This window comes from Haliotis rufescens, unplaced genomic scaffold (assembly GCF_023055435.1).
Source record: "Haliotis rufescens isolate VD_foot unplaced genomic scaffold, xgHalRufe1.0.p SCAF_8, whole genome shotgun sequence".
In the NCBI taxonomy this organism is placed as follows: domain Eukaryota; kingdom Metazoa; phylum Mollusca; class Gastropoda; order Lepetellida; family Haliotidae; genus Haliotis; species Haliotis rufescens.
In genome coordinates this window covers 12,960,838-12,978,181 of record NW_025964372.1, presented here as the reverse complement: position 1 = coordinate 12,978,181, position 17,344 = coordinate 12,960,838, and the positions used below count along the sequence as shown (strand labels likewise).

Here is a 17,344-nt window from a genome sequence, read left to right as displayed (position 1 = left end):
CTTGTTGAACACCCACTCCACCGTGCTACCTCTACCCTGGACACCCACTTCACCATGCTACCTCTACCCTGGACACCCACTCCACCGTGCTACCTCTACCCTGGACACCCACTTCACCATGCTACCTCTACCCTGGACACCCTTGTTGAACACCCACTCCACCGTGCTACCTCTACCCTGGACACCCACTTCACCGTGCTACCTCTACCCTGGACACCCCTGTTGAACACCCACTCCACCGTGCTACCTCTACCCTGGACACCCACTTCACCATGCTAACTCTACCCTGGACACCCACTCCACCGTGCTACCTCTACCCTGGACACCCACTTGATCATGCAACCACGACCCTGGACATCCATCGCGATGTAAACATACTATTCCCACACAACCAGAGGCGGGTCCGGTATTCGCACATAATCCCGCAGGTTCATTATGCAAATATTTCAAACCAAAACATCAATGTACCAATTCATTCCACTTAGCAAGAGATCCATTTAAATCCGCAATAGCGTTGTCAAAGATTCATTCATTTCGAGCGGCACCAGCCAGGTGCGGGACTTAACGCAGAGTCGGCTGAATGTGATTGGCTGAGCTTCACCGTGCTGGATGTCAGCTGGGTGTATCTGTATAGCGTGACGTGGCGGTGTGTGGCTGTATGTCAGCTGGGTGTATCTGTATAGAGTAACGTGGTGGTGTGTGGCTGTATGTCAGCTGGGTGTAGCCGTATAGCTTGACGTGGCGGTGTGTGACTGTATGTCAACTGGGTGTATCTGTATAGCGTGACGTGGCGGTGTGTGGCTGTATGTCAGCTGGGTGTATCTGTATAGCGTGACGTGGCGGTGTGTGGCTGTATGTCAGCTGGGTGTATCTGTATAGCGTGACGTGGCGGTGTGTGACTGTATGTCAGCTGGGTGTATCTGTATAGCGTGACGTGGCGGTGTGTGGCTGTATGTCAGCTGGGCGTATCTGTATAGCGTGACGTGGCGGTGTGTGACTGTATGTCAGCTGGGTGTATCTGTATAGCATGACGTGGCGGTGTGTGGCTGTATGTCAGGTGGGTGTATCTGTATAGCGTGACGTGGTTGTGTGTGGCTGTATGTCAGCTGGGTGTATCTGTATAGCGTGACGTGGCGTCGTGTGGCTGTATGTCAGCTGGGTGTAGCCGTATAGCTTGACGTGGCGGTGTGTGACTGTATGTCAGCTTGGTGTATATGTATAGCTTGACGTGGTGGCTTGTGACTGTATGTCAGCTGGGTGTATCTGTATAGCTTGACGTGGCGGTGTGTGACTGTATGTCAGCTGGGTGTATCTGTATAGCTTGACGTGGCGGTGTGTGACTGTATGTCAGCTTGGTGTATCTGTATAGCTTGACGTGGCGGTGTGTGACTGTATGTCAGCTTGGTGTATCTGTATAGCGTGACGTGGCGGTGTGTGGCTATATGTCAGCTGGGTGTATCTGTATAGCGTGACGTGGCGGTGTGTGACTGTATGTCAGCTGGGTGTATCTTTATAGTGTGACGTGGCGGTGTGTGGCTGTATGTCAGCTTGGTGTATCTGTATAGCGTGACGTGGCGGTGTGTGACTGTATGTCAGCTGGGTCTATCTGTATAGCGTGACGTGGCGGTGTGTGGCTGTATGTCAGGTGGGTGTATCTGTATAGCGTGACGTGGTTGTGTGTGGCTGTATGTCAGCTGGGTGTATCTGTATAGCGTGGCGTGGCGTCGTGTGGCTGTATGTCAGCTGGGTGTATCTGTATAGCTTGACGTGGCGGTGTGTGACTGTATGTCAGCTTGGTGTATATGTATAGCTTGACGTGGTGGTGTGTGACTGTATGTCAGCTGGGTGTATCTGTATAGCTTGACGTGGCGGTGTGTGACTGTATGTCAGCTTGGTGTATCTGTATAGCTTGACGTGGCGGTGTGTGGTGGTGTGTGGCTGTATGCCAGCTGGGTGTATCTGTATAGAGTTACATGGTGGTGTGTGGCTGTATGTCAGCTTGGTGTATCTGTATAGCGTGACGTGGCGGTGTGTGACTGTATGTCAGCTGGGTCTATCTGTATAGCGTGACGTGGCGGTGTGTGGCTGTATGTCAGGTGGGTGTATCTGTATAGCGTGACGTGGTTGTGTGTGGCTGTATGTCAGCTGGGTGTATCTGTATAGCGTGGCGTGGCGTCGTGTGGCTGTATGTCAGCTGGGTGTATCTGTATAGCTTGACGTGGCGGTGTGTGACTGTATGTCAGCTTGGTGTATATGTATAGCTTGACGTGGTGGTGTGTGACTGTATGTCAGCTGGGTGTATCTGTATAGCTTGACGTGGCGGTGTGTGACTGTATGTCAGCTTGGTGTATCTGTATAGCTTGACGTGGCGGTGTGTGGTGGTGTGTGGCTGTATGCCAGCTGGGTGTATCTGTATAGAGTTACATGGTGGTGTGTGGCTGTATGTCAGCTGGGTGTAGCTGTATAGCGTGACATGGCGGTGTGTGGCTGTATGTCAGCTGGGTGTATCTGTATAGCGTGACATGGCGGTGTGTGGCTGTATGTCAGCTGGGTGTATCTGTATAGCGTGACGTGGCGGTGTGTGGCTGTATGTCAGGTGGGTGTATCTGTATAGCGTGACGTGGCGGTGTGTGGCTGTATGTCAGGTGGGTGTATCTGTATAGCGTGACGTGGCGGTGTGTGACTGTATGTCAGCTGGGTGTATCTGTATAGCGTGACGTGGCGGTGTGTGGCTGTATGTCAGGTGGGTGTATCTGTATAGCGTGACGTGGCGGTGTGTGGCTGTATGTCAGCTGGGTGTATCTGTATAGCGTGACGTGGCGGTGTGTGGCTGTATGTCAGGTGGGTGTATCTGTATAGCGTGACGTGGCGGTGTGTGACTGTATGTCAGCTGGGTGTATCTGTATAGCGTGACGTGGCGTCATGTGACTGTATGTCAGCTGGGTGTATCTGTATAGCGTGACGTGGCGGTGTATTGCTGTATGTCAGCTGGGTGTATCTGTATAGCGTGACGTGGCGGTGTGTGACTGTATGTCAGCTGGGTGTATCTGTATAGCGTGACGTGGCGGTGTGTGGCTGTATGTCAGCTTGGTGTATCTGTATAGTTTGACGTGGCGGTGTGTGACTGTATGTCAGCTGGGTGTATCTGTATAGCGTGACGTGGTTGTGTGTGGCTGTATGTCAGCTGGGTGTATCTGTATAGCGTGACGTGGCGTCGTGTGGCTGTATGTCAGCTGGGTGTATCTGTATAGCTTGACGTGGCGGTGTGTGACTGTATGTCAGCTTGGTGTATATGTATAGCTTGACGTGGTGGTGTGTGACTGTATGTCAGCTGGGTGTATCTGTATAGCTTGACGTGGCGGTGTGTGACTGTATGTCAGCTTGGTGTATCTGTATAGCTTGACATGGCGGTGTGTGACTGTATGTCAGCTTGGTGTATCTGTATAGCATGACGTGGCGGTGTGTGGCTGTATGTCAGCTGGGTGTATCTGTATAGCGTGACGTGGCGGTGTGTGACTGTATGTCAGCTGGGTGTATCTGTATAGCGTGACGTGGCGGTGTGTGGCTGTATGTCAGGTGGGTGTATCTGTATAGCGAGACGTGGCGGTGTGTGACAGAGCATCAGTATGTTGTATTTCAACTGGAAGCAAGGCGGCAACATAACCGGCACCCGTACCCGTACCCGTGTGTAGACAAAAGGTCGAGCTCACTTGTTGCCGTTTGCTGCATTCATTAACTAATCGATGTTTGTAATAGTTGACATTGAACTGTCGGCCCGGTCACATGATATCAACACAACGTCCAGTTAAGTGGAAATTTAACATACTGAAAACTCATAAGCTCTCGCTATAGCTGGGTAGGTGACAATCAATCAATTTTAGCGCTGCTGTCAGAGCTGTTTTTTATTATAACCTTACGATACAATATTGTATTTACTCGTGTTGGCGGAACGGTTGTTTTTTTCTTACGGTAGGTTATTGTTGACATTCGTTCTCCATTAATCTGCTATGATATGAGTACATCCTTCTGTCTCACTCCATGTTGTCGTTCTGTTGGCTCCACCCACCATCTACCACTCCCTCCATTCATCCACTCCCTCCATTCATCCACTCCCTCCATTCATCCACTCCCTCCATTCATCCACTCCCTCCATTCATCCACTCCCTCCATTCATCCACTCCCTCCATTCATCCACGCCCACATTCCCCAGTCCATGTGTGTAGCTGTTTCCCAAACTATCTCGCACGCCCTTGTCGTCCGACTGATGGGGTGAGACACGGAAGATGGACTCCGGAGTGAGTGAGTGATACGTCGTTTAACAGAACTGCAGCACTGATTGTACTCCTGAAGGTAATTGAACCCATAACTGACATTCTAAACCGCCATTTTGAACCCGAACTAGGGAAAAAAGAAGACAGTAAAAGCTGAGCAATTTTCAAAACAACATGTTATACCATGTGAGCTTTTAATCAGATCAGCTTCCCGTCCATAGTCGCATTTTAGTCTGCTAGTCATTCCAAATGTCAACAAAAGTATGTTTCAGGCGACCATCACGTTATAGAAACACGGTATATTATATACACAAATTGGTTTAACAGCTGTAAATAGCACCATAAGGTGATAGAAACACGGTATATTATATACACAAATTGGTTTAACAGCTGTAAATAGCACCATAAGGTGATAGAAACACGGTATATTATATACACAAATTGGTTTAACAGCTGTAAATAGCACAATAAGGTGATCTGAGGGTAATGCCGCAGATGGTTGGAATCCGAGAATTTCAGGCAAGAATTTAATCAATATGTTCACAAAGGACGATAGCTTCCTCTTTCGCCTCTCAGGAAATCTGTCCGGCAGTCTTAAAGGATCTACAAATGGCCGAGTTAAGCGAAATACATAATTCCCGTGACCTTTCATGTCAGGACATTGATATTAAAATATTCATAGCATTAAGGGTTATGTCGCATCGGCGATAAGGCAGACTGCACACATTGGGTACACCACCAATCTACACGTGAACCTTCAAATGCCAGGAAACGACGTTTCACAGCAGATCGCACTCATTCTCTGACAACAAGACTAATCTCATAAATTTCCCCAGATCACAACTGCTCCCTGCTGGAAGGATTCCGTGCTGTCCCTGTCACGTCCTGTAACTCAACCCATACTGCCCACCTCTGTCCCTGTCACGTCCTGTAACTCAACCCATACTGCCCACCTCTGTCCCTGTCACGTCCTGTAACTCAACCCATACTGATCACCTCTGTCCCTGTCACGTCCTGTCACTCAACCCATACTGCCCTGCTCTGTCCCTGTCACGTCCTGTCATTCAACCCATACTGCCCACCTCTGTCCCTGTCACGTCCTGTCACTCAACCCATACTGCCCACCTCTGTCCCTGTCACGTCCTGTCATTCAACCCATACTGCCCACCTCTGTCCCTGTCACGTCCTGTAATTCAACCCATACTGCCCACCTCTGTCCCTGTCACGTCCTGTAACTCAACCCATACTGCCCACCTCTGTCCCTGTCACGTCCTGTAACTCAACCCATACTGCCCTGCTCTGTCCCTGTCACGTCCTGTAACTCAACCCATACTGCCCACCTCTGTCCCTGTCACGTCCTGTAACTCAACCCATACTGCCCACCTCTGTCCCTGTCACGTCCTGTAACTCAACCCATACTGCCCTGCTCTGTCCCTGTCACGTCCTGTAACTCAACCCATACTGCCCACCTCTGTCCCTGTCACGTCCTGTAACTCAACCCATACTGCCCGCCTCTGTCCCTGTCACGTCCTGTCACTCAACCCATACTGCCCACCTCTGTCTCTGTCACGTCCTGTAACTCAACCCATACTGCCCACCTCTGTCCCTGTCACGTCCTGTCACTCAACCCATACTGCCCACCTCTGTCCCTGTCACGTCCTGTAACTCAACCCATACTGCCCTGCTCTGTCCCTGTCACGTCCTGTAACTCAACCCATACTGATCACCTCTGTCCCTGTCACGTCCTGTCACTCAACCCATACTGCCCACCTCTGTCCCTGTCACGTCCTGTAACTCAACCCATACTGCCCACCTCTGTCCCTGTCACGTCCTGTAACTCAACCCATACTGCTCACCTCTGTCCCTGTCACGTCCTGTAACTCAACCCATACTGCCCACCTCTGTCCCTGTCACGTCCTGTAACTCAACCCATACTGCCCACCTCTGTCCCTGTCACGTCCTGTAACTCAACCCATACTGGCCACCTCTGTCTCTGTCACGTCCTGTCACTCAACCCATACTGCCCTGCTCTGTCCCTGTCACGTCCTGTAACTCAACCCATACTGCTCACCTCTGTCCCTGTCACGTCCTGTCACTCAACCCATACTGCCCTGCTCTGTCCCTGTCACGTCCTGTCATTCAACCCATACTGCCCACCTCTGTCCCTGTCACGTCCTGTCACTCAACCCATACTGCCCTGCTCTGTCCCTGTCACGTCCTGTCACTCAACCCATACTGCCCACCTCTGTCCCTGTCACGTCCTGTCACTCAACCCATACTGCCCACCTCTGTCCCTGTCACGTCCTGTCATTCAACCCATACTGCCCACCTCTGTCCCTGTCACGTCCTGTCACTCAAGCCATTACGCCCAACTCTGTCCCAGAAGGTCATCCCCTTTTACTGCCCATCACGTTTGACTCCTGTCCGATAATTCCATACTCTCTTATCTCGACAATAGCCCATACTCTCTAATCTCTACAATAGTCCATACTCTCTAATCTCTACAATAGTCTATACTCTCTAAAATAGTCCATACTCTCTTATCTCTACAATAGTCCATACTCTCCAATCTCCACAATAGTCTATATTCTCTAATCTCTACAATAGCCCATGCTCTCTAATCTCTACAAATGTCCATACTCTCTAATCTCTACAGTAGTCTATACTTTCTTATCTCTACAATAGTCCATACTCTCTATTTTTCTACAATAGTCCATACTCTCTAATCTCTTCAATAGTTCATACTCTCTAATCTCTACAATAGTCCATACTCTCTAATCTCTACAATAATCCATACTCTCTAATCTCTACAATAGTCCATACTCTCTAATCTCTACAATAACCCATACTCTCTAATCTCTACAATAGTCCATACTCCCTACATTTTGTCAGATAGTCATACTATCTAACCTCTATCCGATAAACTTGCCTCTCTAGCCTCTGTCCGGCAGCCCATACCCTCTTCCAGGGTACACACAAAAGTCTGAAAATCCCAACTCAACCCCAACACATTATTTGCCAACAAAAAGGTTGTTTTCAACACAATCAACGCTGAACAACGTAGTTGGCTTGTTACAGGCGCAACGATAGAGATGAATACTTTACTTAAGAGTGAACGGATTAATCAGGCAACAATTTAAATCAAAGAATCCTCATCATAATGCAAAATCAGCTGGATTCGTGTAACTGAATCTCATTCATAATGCAAGATCAGCTGGATTCGTGTAACTGAATCTTATTCATAATGCAAGATCAGCTGGATTCGTGTAACTGAATCTCATTTATAATGGAAGATCAGCTGGATTCGTGTAACTGAATCTCATTTATAATGCAAGATCAGCAAGATTCGTGTAACTGAATCCCATTTATAATGCAAGATCAGCTGGATTCATGTAACTGAATCCCATTTTTAATGCAAGATCAGCTGGATTCATGTAACTGAATCTCATTCACAATGGAAGATCAGCTGGATTCATGTAACTCAATCCCATTTATAATGCAAGATCAGCTAGATTCGTGTAACTGAATCTCATTTATAATGCAAGATCAGCTGGATTCATGTAACTCAATCCCATTTATAATGCAAGATCAGCTGGATTCATGTAACTGAATCCCATCTATAATGCAAGATCAGCTAGATTCATGTAACTGAATCTCATTTATAATGCAAGATCAGCTGGATTCGTGTAACTAAATCCCATTTATAATGCAAGATCAGCTGGATTCGTGTAACTGAATCTCATTCATAATGCGAGATCAGCTGGATTCATGTTACTGAATCCAATTTATAATGCAAGATCAGCTGGATTCATGTAACTGAATCTCATTCAGATTGCAAGATCAGCTAGATTCGTGTAACTGAATCCCATTTATAATGCAAGATCAGCTTGATTCGTGTAACTGAATCCCATTTATAATGCAAGAGCAGATGGATTCATGTAACCGAATCTCATTCAGAATGCAAGATTAGCTAGATTCGTGTAACTGAATCCAATTTATAATGCAAGATCAGCTAGATTCGTGTAACTGAATCCCATTTCTAATGCAAGATCAGCTGGATTCATGTAATTTACACTAGACAGTTGAACCTCTGTCGTTATGCAAGGTAGACCAAACAGTTGAACCTCTGTCGATACGCAAGCTACACTAGACAGTTGAACCTCTTTCGATACGCAAGCTACACTAGACAGTTAAACCTCTGTCTTTATGGAGTGAGTGAGTGAGTGAGTATGATTTTACGCCGCTTTTAGCAATATTCCAGCAATATCACGGCGGGGGACACCAGAAATGGGCTTCACACATTGTACCCATGTCGGGATTCGAACCCGGGTCTTCGGCGTGACGAGCGAACGCTTTAACCACTAGGCTACCCAACCGCCCCTGTCTTTATGGAAGTTACACTGGACAGTTGTACCTCAATCGTTATGAAAGCTACACTAGACAATTGAAACTCTGTTGTTATGCATGCTACACCAGGCAGCTGAATATCTGTCGTTATGCAAGCTACACTAGACAGTGGAACCTTTGTCATTATGCAAGCTACAATAGACAGTTGAACCTCTGTCATTATGCAAGCTACACTAGACAGTTGAACCTCTGCCAGTATGCAAGCTACAACAGACAGTTGAACCTCTGTCAGTATGCAAGCTACACTTGACACTTGAACCTCTGTCATTATGCAAGCTGCACTAGACACTTGAACCTCTGTCATTATGCAAGCTACACTAGAAAGTTGAACATCGGTCATTATGCAAGCTACACTAGACAGTTGAACCTCTGCCAGTATGCAAGCTACACTAGACAGTGTAACCTGTCATTATGCAAGCTACACTAGACAGTTGAACCTCTGTCATTATGCAAGCTACACTAGGCAGTTGAACCCCTGTCATTATGCAAGCTGGAATAGACAGTTGAACCTCTGTCATTATGCAAGCTACTCTTGAGAGTTGAACCTCTGTCGTTATGCAAGCTACACTAGACAGTTTAACCTCTGTCATTATGCAAGCTACACTAGACAGTAAACCTCTCTCGTTATGCAAGCTAGACTAGGCAGATGACTCTGTCATTATGCAAGCTACACTAGGCAGATGACTCTGTCATTATGCAAGCTACAACAGACAGTTTAACCCCTGTCGTTATGCAAGCTACACTAGGCAGTTGAACCTCTGTCATTATGCAAGCTACAACAGACAGTTGAACCTCTGTCATTATGCAAGCTACACAAGACAGTTGAACCTATGTCATTATGCAAGCTACACTAGACAGTTGAACCCCTGTCATTATGCAAGCTACAACAGACAGTTGAACGTCTGTCATTATGCAAGCTACTCTAGACAGTTGAACCTCTGTCGTTATGCAAGCTACACTAGGCAGTTGAACCTCTGTCATTATGGAAGCTACACTAGACAGTTGAACCTCTGTCATTATGCAAGCTACAACAGACAGTTGAACTTCTGTCATTATGCAAGCTTCACTAGACAGTTGAACCTATGTCATTATGCAAGCTACACTAGACAGTTGAACCCCTGTCATTTTGCAAGCTACAACAGACAGTTGAACCTATGTCGTTATGCAAGCTACACTAGACAGTTGAACCCCTGTCAATATGCAAGCTTCACTAGACAGTTGAACCTCTGTCGTTATGCAAGCTACACTAGACATTTGAACCTCTCTCATTATGCAAGCTACTCTAGACAGTTGAACCTCTGTCATTATGCAAGCTACAACAGACAGTTGAACCTCTGTCATTATGGAAGCTACAGCAGACAGTTGAACCTCTGTCGTTATGCAAGCTACACTAAGGAGTTGAACCTCTGTCATTATGCAATCTTCACAAGACAGTTGAACCTCTGTCATTATGCAAGCTACACTAGACAGTTGAACCCCTGTCATTATGCAAGCTACAACAGACAGTTGAACGTCTGTCATTATGCAAGCTACTCTAGACAGTTGAACCTCTGTCGTTATGCAAGCTACACTAGGCAGTTGAACCTCTGTCATTATGGAAGCTACACTAGACAGTTGAACCTCTGTCATTATGCAAGCTACAACAGACAGTTGAACCTCTGTCATTATGCAAGCTTCACTAGACAGTTGAACCTATGTCATTATGCAAGCTACACTAGACAGTTGAACCCCTGTCATTATGCAAGCTACAACAGACAGTTGAACCTATGTCGTTATGCAAGCTACACTAGACAGTTGAACCTCTGTCAATATGCAAGCTTCACTAGACAGTTGAACCTCTGTCGTTATGCAAGCTACACTAGACATTTGAACCTCTCTCATTATGCAAGCTACTCTAGACAGTTGAACCTCTGTCATTATGCAAGCTACAACAGACAGCTGAACCTCTGTCATTATGCAAGCTACACTAGACAGTTGAACCTCTGTCATTATGCAAGCTACAACAGACAGTTGAACCCCTGTCATTATGCAAGCTACAACAGACAGTTGAACCTCTGTTATTATGCAAGCTGCACTGAACAGTTGAACGTCTGTCATTATGCAAGCTACTCTAGACAGTTGAACCTCTGTCATTATGAAAGCTACACTAGACAGTTGAACCTCTGTCATTATGAAAGCTACACTAGACAGTTGAACCTCTGTCGTTGTGCAGCCTCCGCCAGACACTTGAGCCTATGTAGTTATGCAAGCTGGCTTGGACAGTATCAGAATCCATGACAATATGCATGCGTTCGGAAATTCAACATAATTTACCATTAGAAAATCCCATTGCAATTCGCAATCAGCAGTGTAAACTACAAAGTGTGATCTATAAACGAAACACTAAATCAAAGTTGATTGGCGGATCCGCGATGTTAAGACCTGGTGAAATGGTTGCCAAAGTAAACGACATAGTGTCGTACAATTCAAAGAAGTAAAATATGCAATCATGTTAATGACAGCATCCAAAATGTCGGTATCCTGCACATGTGATGTCTGTGATGCGCACCGACCTGATCTATGCATCGGGAGGCGAGCTACAGAACTGAACTGAATCACATTACAGCTGGATCACCAAAAACGACAGCAGAAATACCAGTCTGATCAACCTATCTTCACGGACGACATCCGTCGAGATACTACGCTACCACCAGCATCCATACACTTCACATAGCCTACACGTGCAGTCAGTTTCTGCTCGGGTACAGATGATATCTGGCCGGGGATATCAATAGACAGAGGCAGCAATTCTTGCAAAAAGGATAAAATATTAATGCCGAGTTTTGTCAGGGAGTATTGATTTTCTGCGCATGCTCAGCGGCGGCAGCAGACTCCGAGTCTCCGGTCACAAAATACTGGAACATTACAGCAGAACCGGAGCAGCTTGGAAGCGCGGACAGATCTCCAGTCTTAACTCATTACGTGCCTAGGCCCGAACAACCTATCAATGTCAATATATTTAACACCATGCAGAGGAACTCGCCATGTTGGAAAAATTCAAATGAGAATATACGAATGTTGATTGCTAAGTTCTGAGCTTAGCATGGAAGCAATTGCGTAACATTTGCGATTGGTTTGTTCTGAACGTTACATGATGCCATGGACGTATATCCACACAACAATTGAGTCAATTCAGCAAATTGTAACATAAGCAGGGGTCGATGATCTTCGGATAACGGACAAACAAGTGCAGCGATCAAGAACGCTTAACGCCGTTTTTAACAGTATTCCAGTTATATCGCGGCGTGTCAGCTTAATGTGGGAGGAAAACCCGAGGTGATGCAGGTCACAGACGTTTACACTTCGGTGAAACCCACGAGTACGGGTATGGTGCTGACAAACCTAGTAACATAATTGGGGCGAGGCGGGATTCGAACCCACAATCATAGGTTTATGGAGTGTCCAAGGAACGCAACTCTGCACTGCGAATCGCGGCGCCCTTGACGACTGGGTCACCCGTGCCCCCAGTTCTTGCAGAAAAAGGGCTTAACACCAAATATCGATGACGATATGAGTCCAACCCCAGTGAATGATGCCCCTTCCTATGCCATTGTAAAGATGTGGCATGCAGAGTTTAAGATTGGCATGGAGAACCTTGTAGACGACTCCGTCCTAGAATGCGTGTCACGTCAGCAACACCAGAAATGATTCAGAGAATCTACGAAATGTTGATGACCGACCGGGTATGACTGAGCGTCATATTCATGTTCAGTAGGCATTTCCCAGAATAGAGCGCATCCCATTATCACATGAACTTTGTCATTGAAGATAACAAGTAGCCGATCGTTAGTATCGAAAGCTCCTGACATCTGACCAAAAACATACCAAGCTCAACATGTCTCGTGATAATCTACCTCTGTTTGAAGCTGATCAAGAGAAGGTTCTTGCAACGACTGTCCAAACAGCTATCAAACATTTGACATCACCACTGCCAAAGAAGGGAAAGACTGTCCAACAAGCTGAGGAGATGATGGCATCATTGTTCTGGTACGTCAATGGTGTCCTCACGGTCTTCCAAGAGACCAGACACTAAACGAAGCATATCATGTTGCACATTTGAGGTAATTATGGTATAAAATTAGGACTACTGAGACGTGAGACGCACAAATCAGTCATTGCAGTGGCTACAATCCACGAGACTGCTCGTACCTATTCTCCTAGCTGATCAGACTTTCATCTGTTCCCAAAATGTAGAAAGCTCCAGCCGGAATCCACTTCGACGATGACGTAATAGCAGCTGTGGTTAACGTTTTTGCCAAGAGATGAACATCTACGAAACTGTGATGATAACATTCCCCCAACATAGTTGGTAAAAGTTTATCAGTGTGGTAGGGATTATCAGGAATAATAAATAATTGTAATGTCTTTAGGTCAAGCCCTTCTATGTGAGGCTCATAACTTATGAAACACACCCCTCGTATGTACCAACAATTATTTCTCCACATACCCGACTAACAAAGTTAAAAGCCTTCGGTCAGATTTGATGAGATGCAGATGAGATAATTTGTTTTCCAAAACAGACGGTTCATCAGAATGCTCAGTTTATAATTCTAAACTCTCGGGTGTGCGCACTTCGAATTACTCTTTAACCAGGTCATGTAACACGGCGCCTATGCATGTCCCAGCGAGTCAACTCGCACCATTCAAGATAATACACTTTTTATCCATTTGCTATTGAACGGATACTTGAACAACATTGGTTCTGCCTATTCGTGAGCGTCAGATTGAACATGTGCTACACCAGTATAAATATTAACATCCCTCTGGAGCAGCTCGATGCTGTAATGTGTGATGCAGTAGATATATTATTAGGTCCTTTCACAATGGTTTGGGGCAGCTAATCTAACACTCATAGAATTTCGTCCTTAGCTGTTGTAGCTAGGTTTTTATTTAGTTGCATGCCCAAGGCAGCTCGTAAAATAGAGTGATCTCCCTTCGTTGTTTACAGTCCAAGCTCCGTCTTAGCGCATGATATCTTCTTTACTCTCCTGGTATAGAGAGCTTCGCTGTGAGAAGCTTCTTTACAGTTTTCGATTCACTTCCTCATTCGAGAGGGTTCGCGAGGTCTAAAAGCGAGACGAGGGCAACTGGACGCATTCTACGATCTGACTTGCGTCCTAGGTACTGGCCCAGTGTATTGGAAAATCGGATTTCTAGGTCAACGTTCGCGTTTCAACTTGAGAACCAACAGGCAACAATGCTCATATCAACGCCGACATTTCATGGTGATGCATACATACATACATACATACATACAAATACTCTCTTTGCGTGTGTACAATAGTTCAAACGAATAGCACTCGTCTACAAAGTCTATCTGTATTTATCTTGAAAACAATTATGTAAGAACAGAAATATTCATACAATGAAAGTCGAAAAAACATGTAATCAATAAATATATGCAATTTGCTCGCGTTTCCTCCAACTCCATTGGCTAAACATTCATAGGTGACATTTCAAAGGTCAAACCTGGTGAACATCAACATGTATTAGTTGGGCAGTATGAAAATTCTTTTTAGACACCTCGGAGTTCGAATAAACGGGAGCACACTGTCAGAAGCAACAGATCCCAGATACTAACTGCCGGGCAATAACATGAGGCAATGGGACTTCCTCCGTGGTGATTGGTTACACATGGTATATTGGCACATGTAAAGTTGATATTGGTAATCCATTCCAGGGCTATGTGCAATACACCACATGACATCTGTGTTGTGTTTACCGTTACACTGAAATAAACATCTCCGGCTGGGAAACATACATAGCGACACATCAATCACTGAACAACAATTATACTCAACTGCCGTATACAAACTCAGTCCTCGGTTAGTATTCTATAACTTATTTGTACGTAAATATGAAGCTATGGATAACTACTTTTGTGTTACATTTGTGCGGCGTTTGGGAGCACATTATGTCGCCATTATCAGGCATCTGCATTGAAACGTCGCAAAAATGTAAATAAAGCCAAAATTATACCATATCCATTTAGGTAATCAAAATTTGAATATACTGGCATATGCTCCTATCCTTTCATTTTGTGTTAAGGTAATGTAGATGAATATCATTCTCGTTAACTACTGAAGGATGAAGAATTGGTAATTGTAAGCAGGTGATTATGAACTGTTACAAATATCTACATGCAATTCAAGATTAAATTACTGATACGATAATATTGATCACAGCAGCGGAAGAAAACGTCAAATCGTGGTGGAATCTTTTAATCAGTGTGACAGAAAAGGAACGATAACTCACTCTGGGTACGTCTTAAGCTCTTTCAGCTTCCCCTGTAGTAGAGCGCATGTGCGCAAATCTGAGGTATCCACAGCCCTACGCCTCGCCACCCTAGGGGCGGGCTCCTCCGAGAGTTGCTCCATGTGGCCGAACAGTGAGGGGTAGGGGGTGCTCCCAGATACGATGGAGGCACGCCGCCGTTGCGATACATGGCGGCTTCCCGTCGCCCCGATCATGTTGCGAGCCTTGTAACGTAGACGCCCACTTGCTGAAAGAACAAAATCATTTTCGTTAGTTACGATCAGACACAGACGAAACGAGAACATGATGTATGTTCCCATATTTGGTAAACTGCACTTAACGTCTGTGACGTTAACGCTCACACGTCAGGGAGTCGTGACGTATAGTTGTGGAAGTTGGTGATGTGTATGTGCAACACCACGTGGAAGGGCTGACAGGGCCAATACGCCCATGTTCAAATCACGAATCAACCATAAATGAGGTAATTTATTTGAAAATAGAATATGAACTAAAAAACAGTGCTATCATCAGTCCAGGGTCAGTACAGTAGAGTCTGCTTCACCATAGTGCGCAACTATATTGCTCCACACGGCGCGTTGTACACTTGCATTGTGACCTCTTCGTCACACGGTAAGACATATGTCGTTTACCACGTAGTTCTTGATACCCCAACTTTATGAGTTGTTTTTTTAAAATACCAGGCGGAGCTCCAAACTGCAAAACGATTATACTTGGAGTCCCCACTCGACTCAGTGGCCCCAATAACGCCATGAGGGGGCACAGGTGGCACAGTCGTCTAAGGCGCCGCGATTCGCTGTGCAGAGTTTCGTCCCTTGGGCACGCCAGGAACCTATGACTGTGTGTTCGAATCCCAGTTCGCCCCAATTATGTTTCAAGGTTTGTCAGCTCCATACCCGTGCTCGTGGGTTTCGCCGAAGTGGTAAACGTCCGAGACCTGCATCCCGTGTGCGAAATACGCTTGAGTCGGAAAACGCACGTTAAATCTCCAATGTGATTGATTGATTGATTGATTGAGACCTGCATCACTTCGAGCTTCCTTCCCACATTAAGCTGACACGCCGTGATATAACTTAAATAATGTTAAAAGCGGCGTTTAACCCAACTCACTCACTATAACGCCATTGAACATGTGCGTTTGCGACATTAAACCATACGTTTCTTTAATGGGTTTAACCATTGTGTTTATTGTACAAGGGCATACGCTCTATTAATGATTGAGCGAGGTCACTTATTCAGAGATTTTACATCAACGACCAATGCCCAGCTTCTCAACCTGATCCCGCTTGTTGCGAACACGGCTTTACAATATTCAAAGGGAAATAACTCCAATGTGAGAAAACACTTCTTTCATCTTCAAACTTCATACCAGGAAACTATTTTCGGGTTCGAATGTGTGTTTTGAACTCTCTGCTTTTGTTCCTCGTATTTAACTCACGCACATTAAAACATTGTAATACTAAGTTACACAGTAATATCTGAGACCACAGTACGGCTGATCTGACGCAGCCCGCCCGAACCTACATGATAAACAACAGTGGGTTGAATACTGAAGAACCCCCTCCTTGCATGGGATATTTACTTGTGTTCCCTACAGGAAACTGCCACAAAACATCTAAATACAACGGTATGTGCGTGTGTCTGTGTGTGGCGGCTTGTACTATTCAGGATTAATGTCTGTTTTATAGAGCGAGCCGACTAAGATACCATGCTTCATATAAACATGGACACCACACAACACAGTATACTGACTCAGAGTCGGTCAGTTCTTGTTTTAACCCCTGAATGCCGAGCGCCAGACAGAGTACCATGTTGGTACGATACGGCCAGGTGATCGGCGACAGAAGCTGTGTCCACTACACCACACAGACGATCAGTCCTAACTGAGCGAGCAACTCACGTCCAATGCTGCCAGGAGATTATGCCAAACAAAGATGATGCAGTCATTTTAACGACAACAGTTACTACCAGGATAACGTGTCAAGATTCATGAGGCCACAGCGCCACGGCGGGGTCATGTCATCTGTAACACTCGCTTATCAGGATCTAGTAAATACAGAGGTCCGCATAAAAGAGGTCAAGCCTAAACACAATCAGATTAAGCAAGTTATTATGGTCCAGTGGTGTAATACACTGAGATTCTTGTGGAACCTCGTTCAGCGTAACTACCAAGACACGAATGAAAACAAACTGAAATATGCATAATATACGGCACAAATACGTTCAGGAAATCAAAAAAGATTAGTGCATCAATCATCCGTTATGTTCTGTTAATACACTTTTAAAATGTCTCTGAGACCAACCTATCGCCAACTGTAACTACTTACCCTGTATATAACTGCCCCTACATGTAG

At 45.6% G+C, this 17,344-nt stretch overlaps 1 protein-coding gene across 9 annotated transcripts in view; it reads right to left on the bottom strand.

Annotated features, from left to right (window-relative positions):
* LOC124117395 (voltage-dependent calcium channel type A subunit alpha-1-like) overlaps positions 1-17,344 on the bottom strand; it is a 299,488-nt gene that overhangs the window by 194,023 nt on the left and 88,121 nt on the right. For all 9 annotated transcript variants that reach the window (XM_046479277.2, XM_048389674.1, XM_046479250.2 and 6 more), the window contains exon 2: positions 14,973-15,219. In XM_046479277.2, coding sequence (XP_046335233.1) covers positions 14,973-15,219 — 247 coding nt within the window. The remainder of the gene's footprint in view (positions 1-14,972; positions 15,220-17,344) is intronic.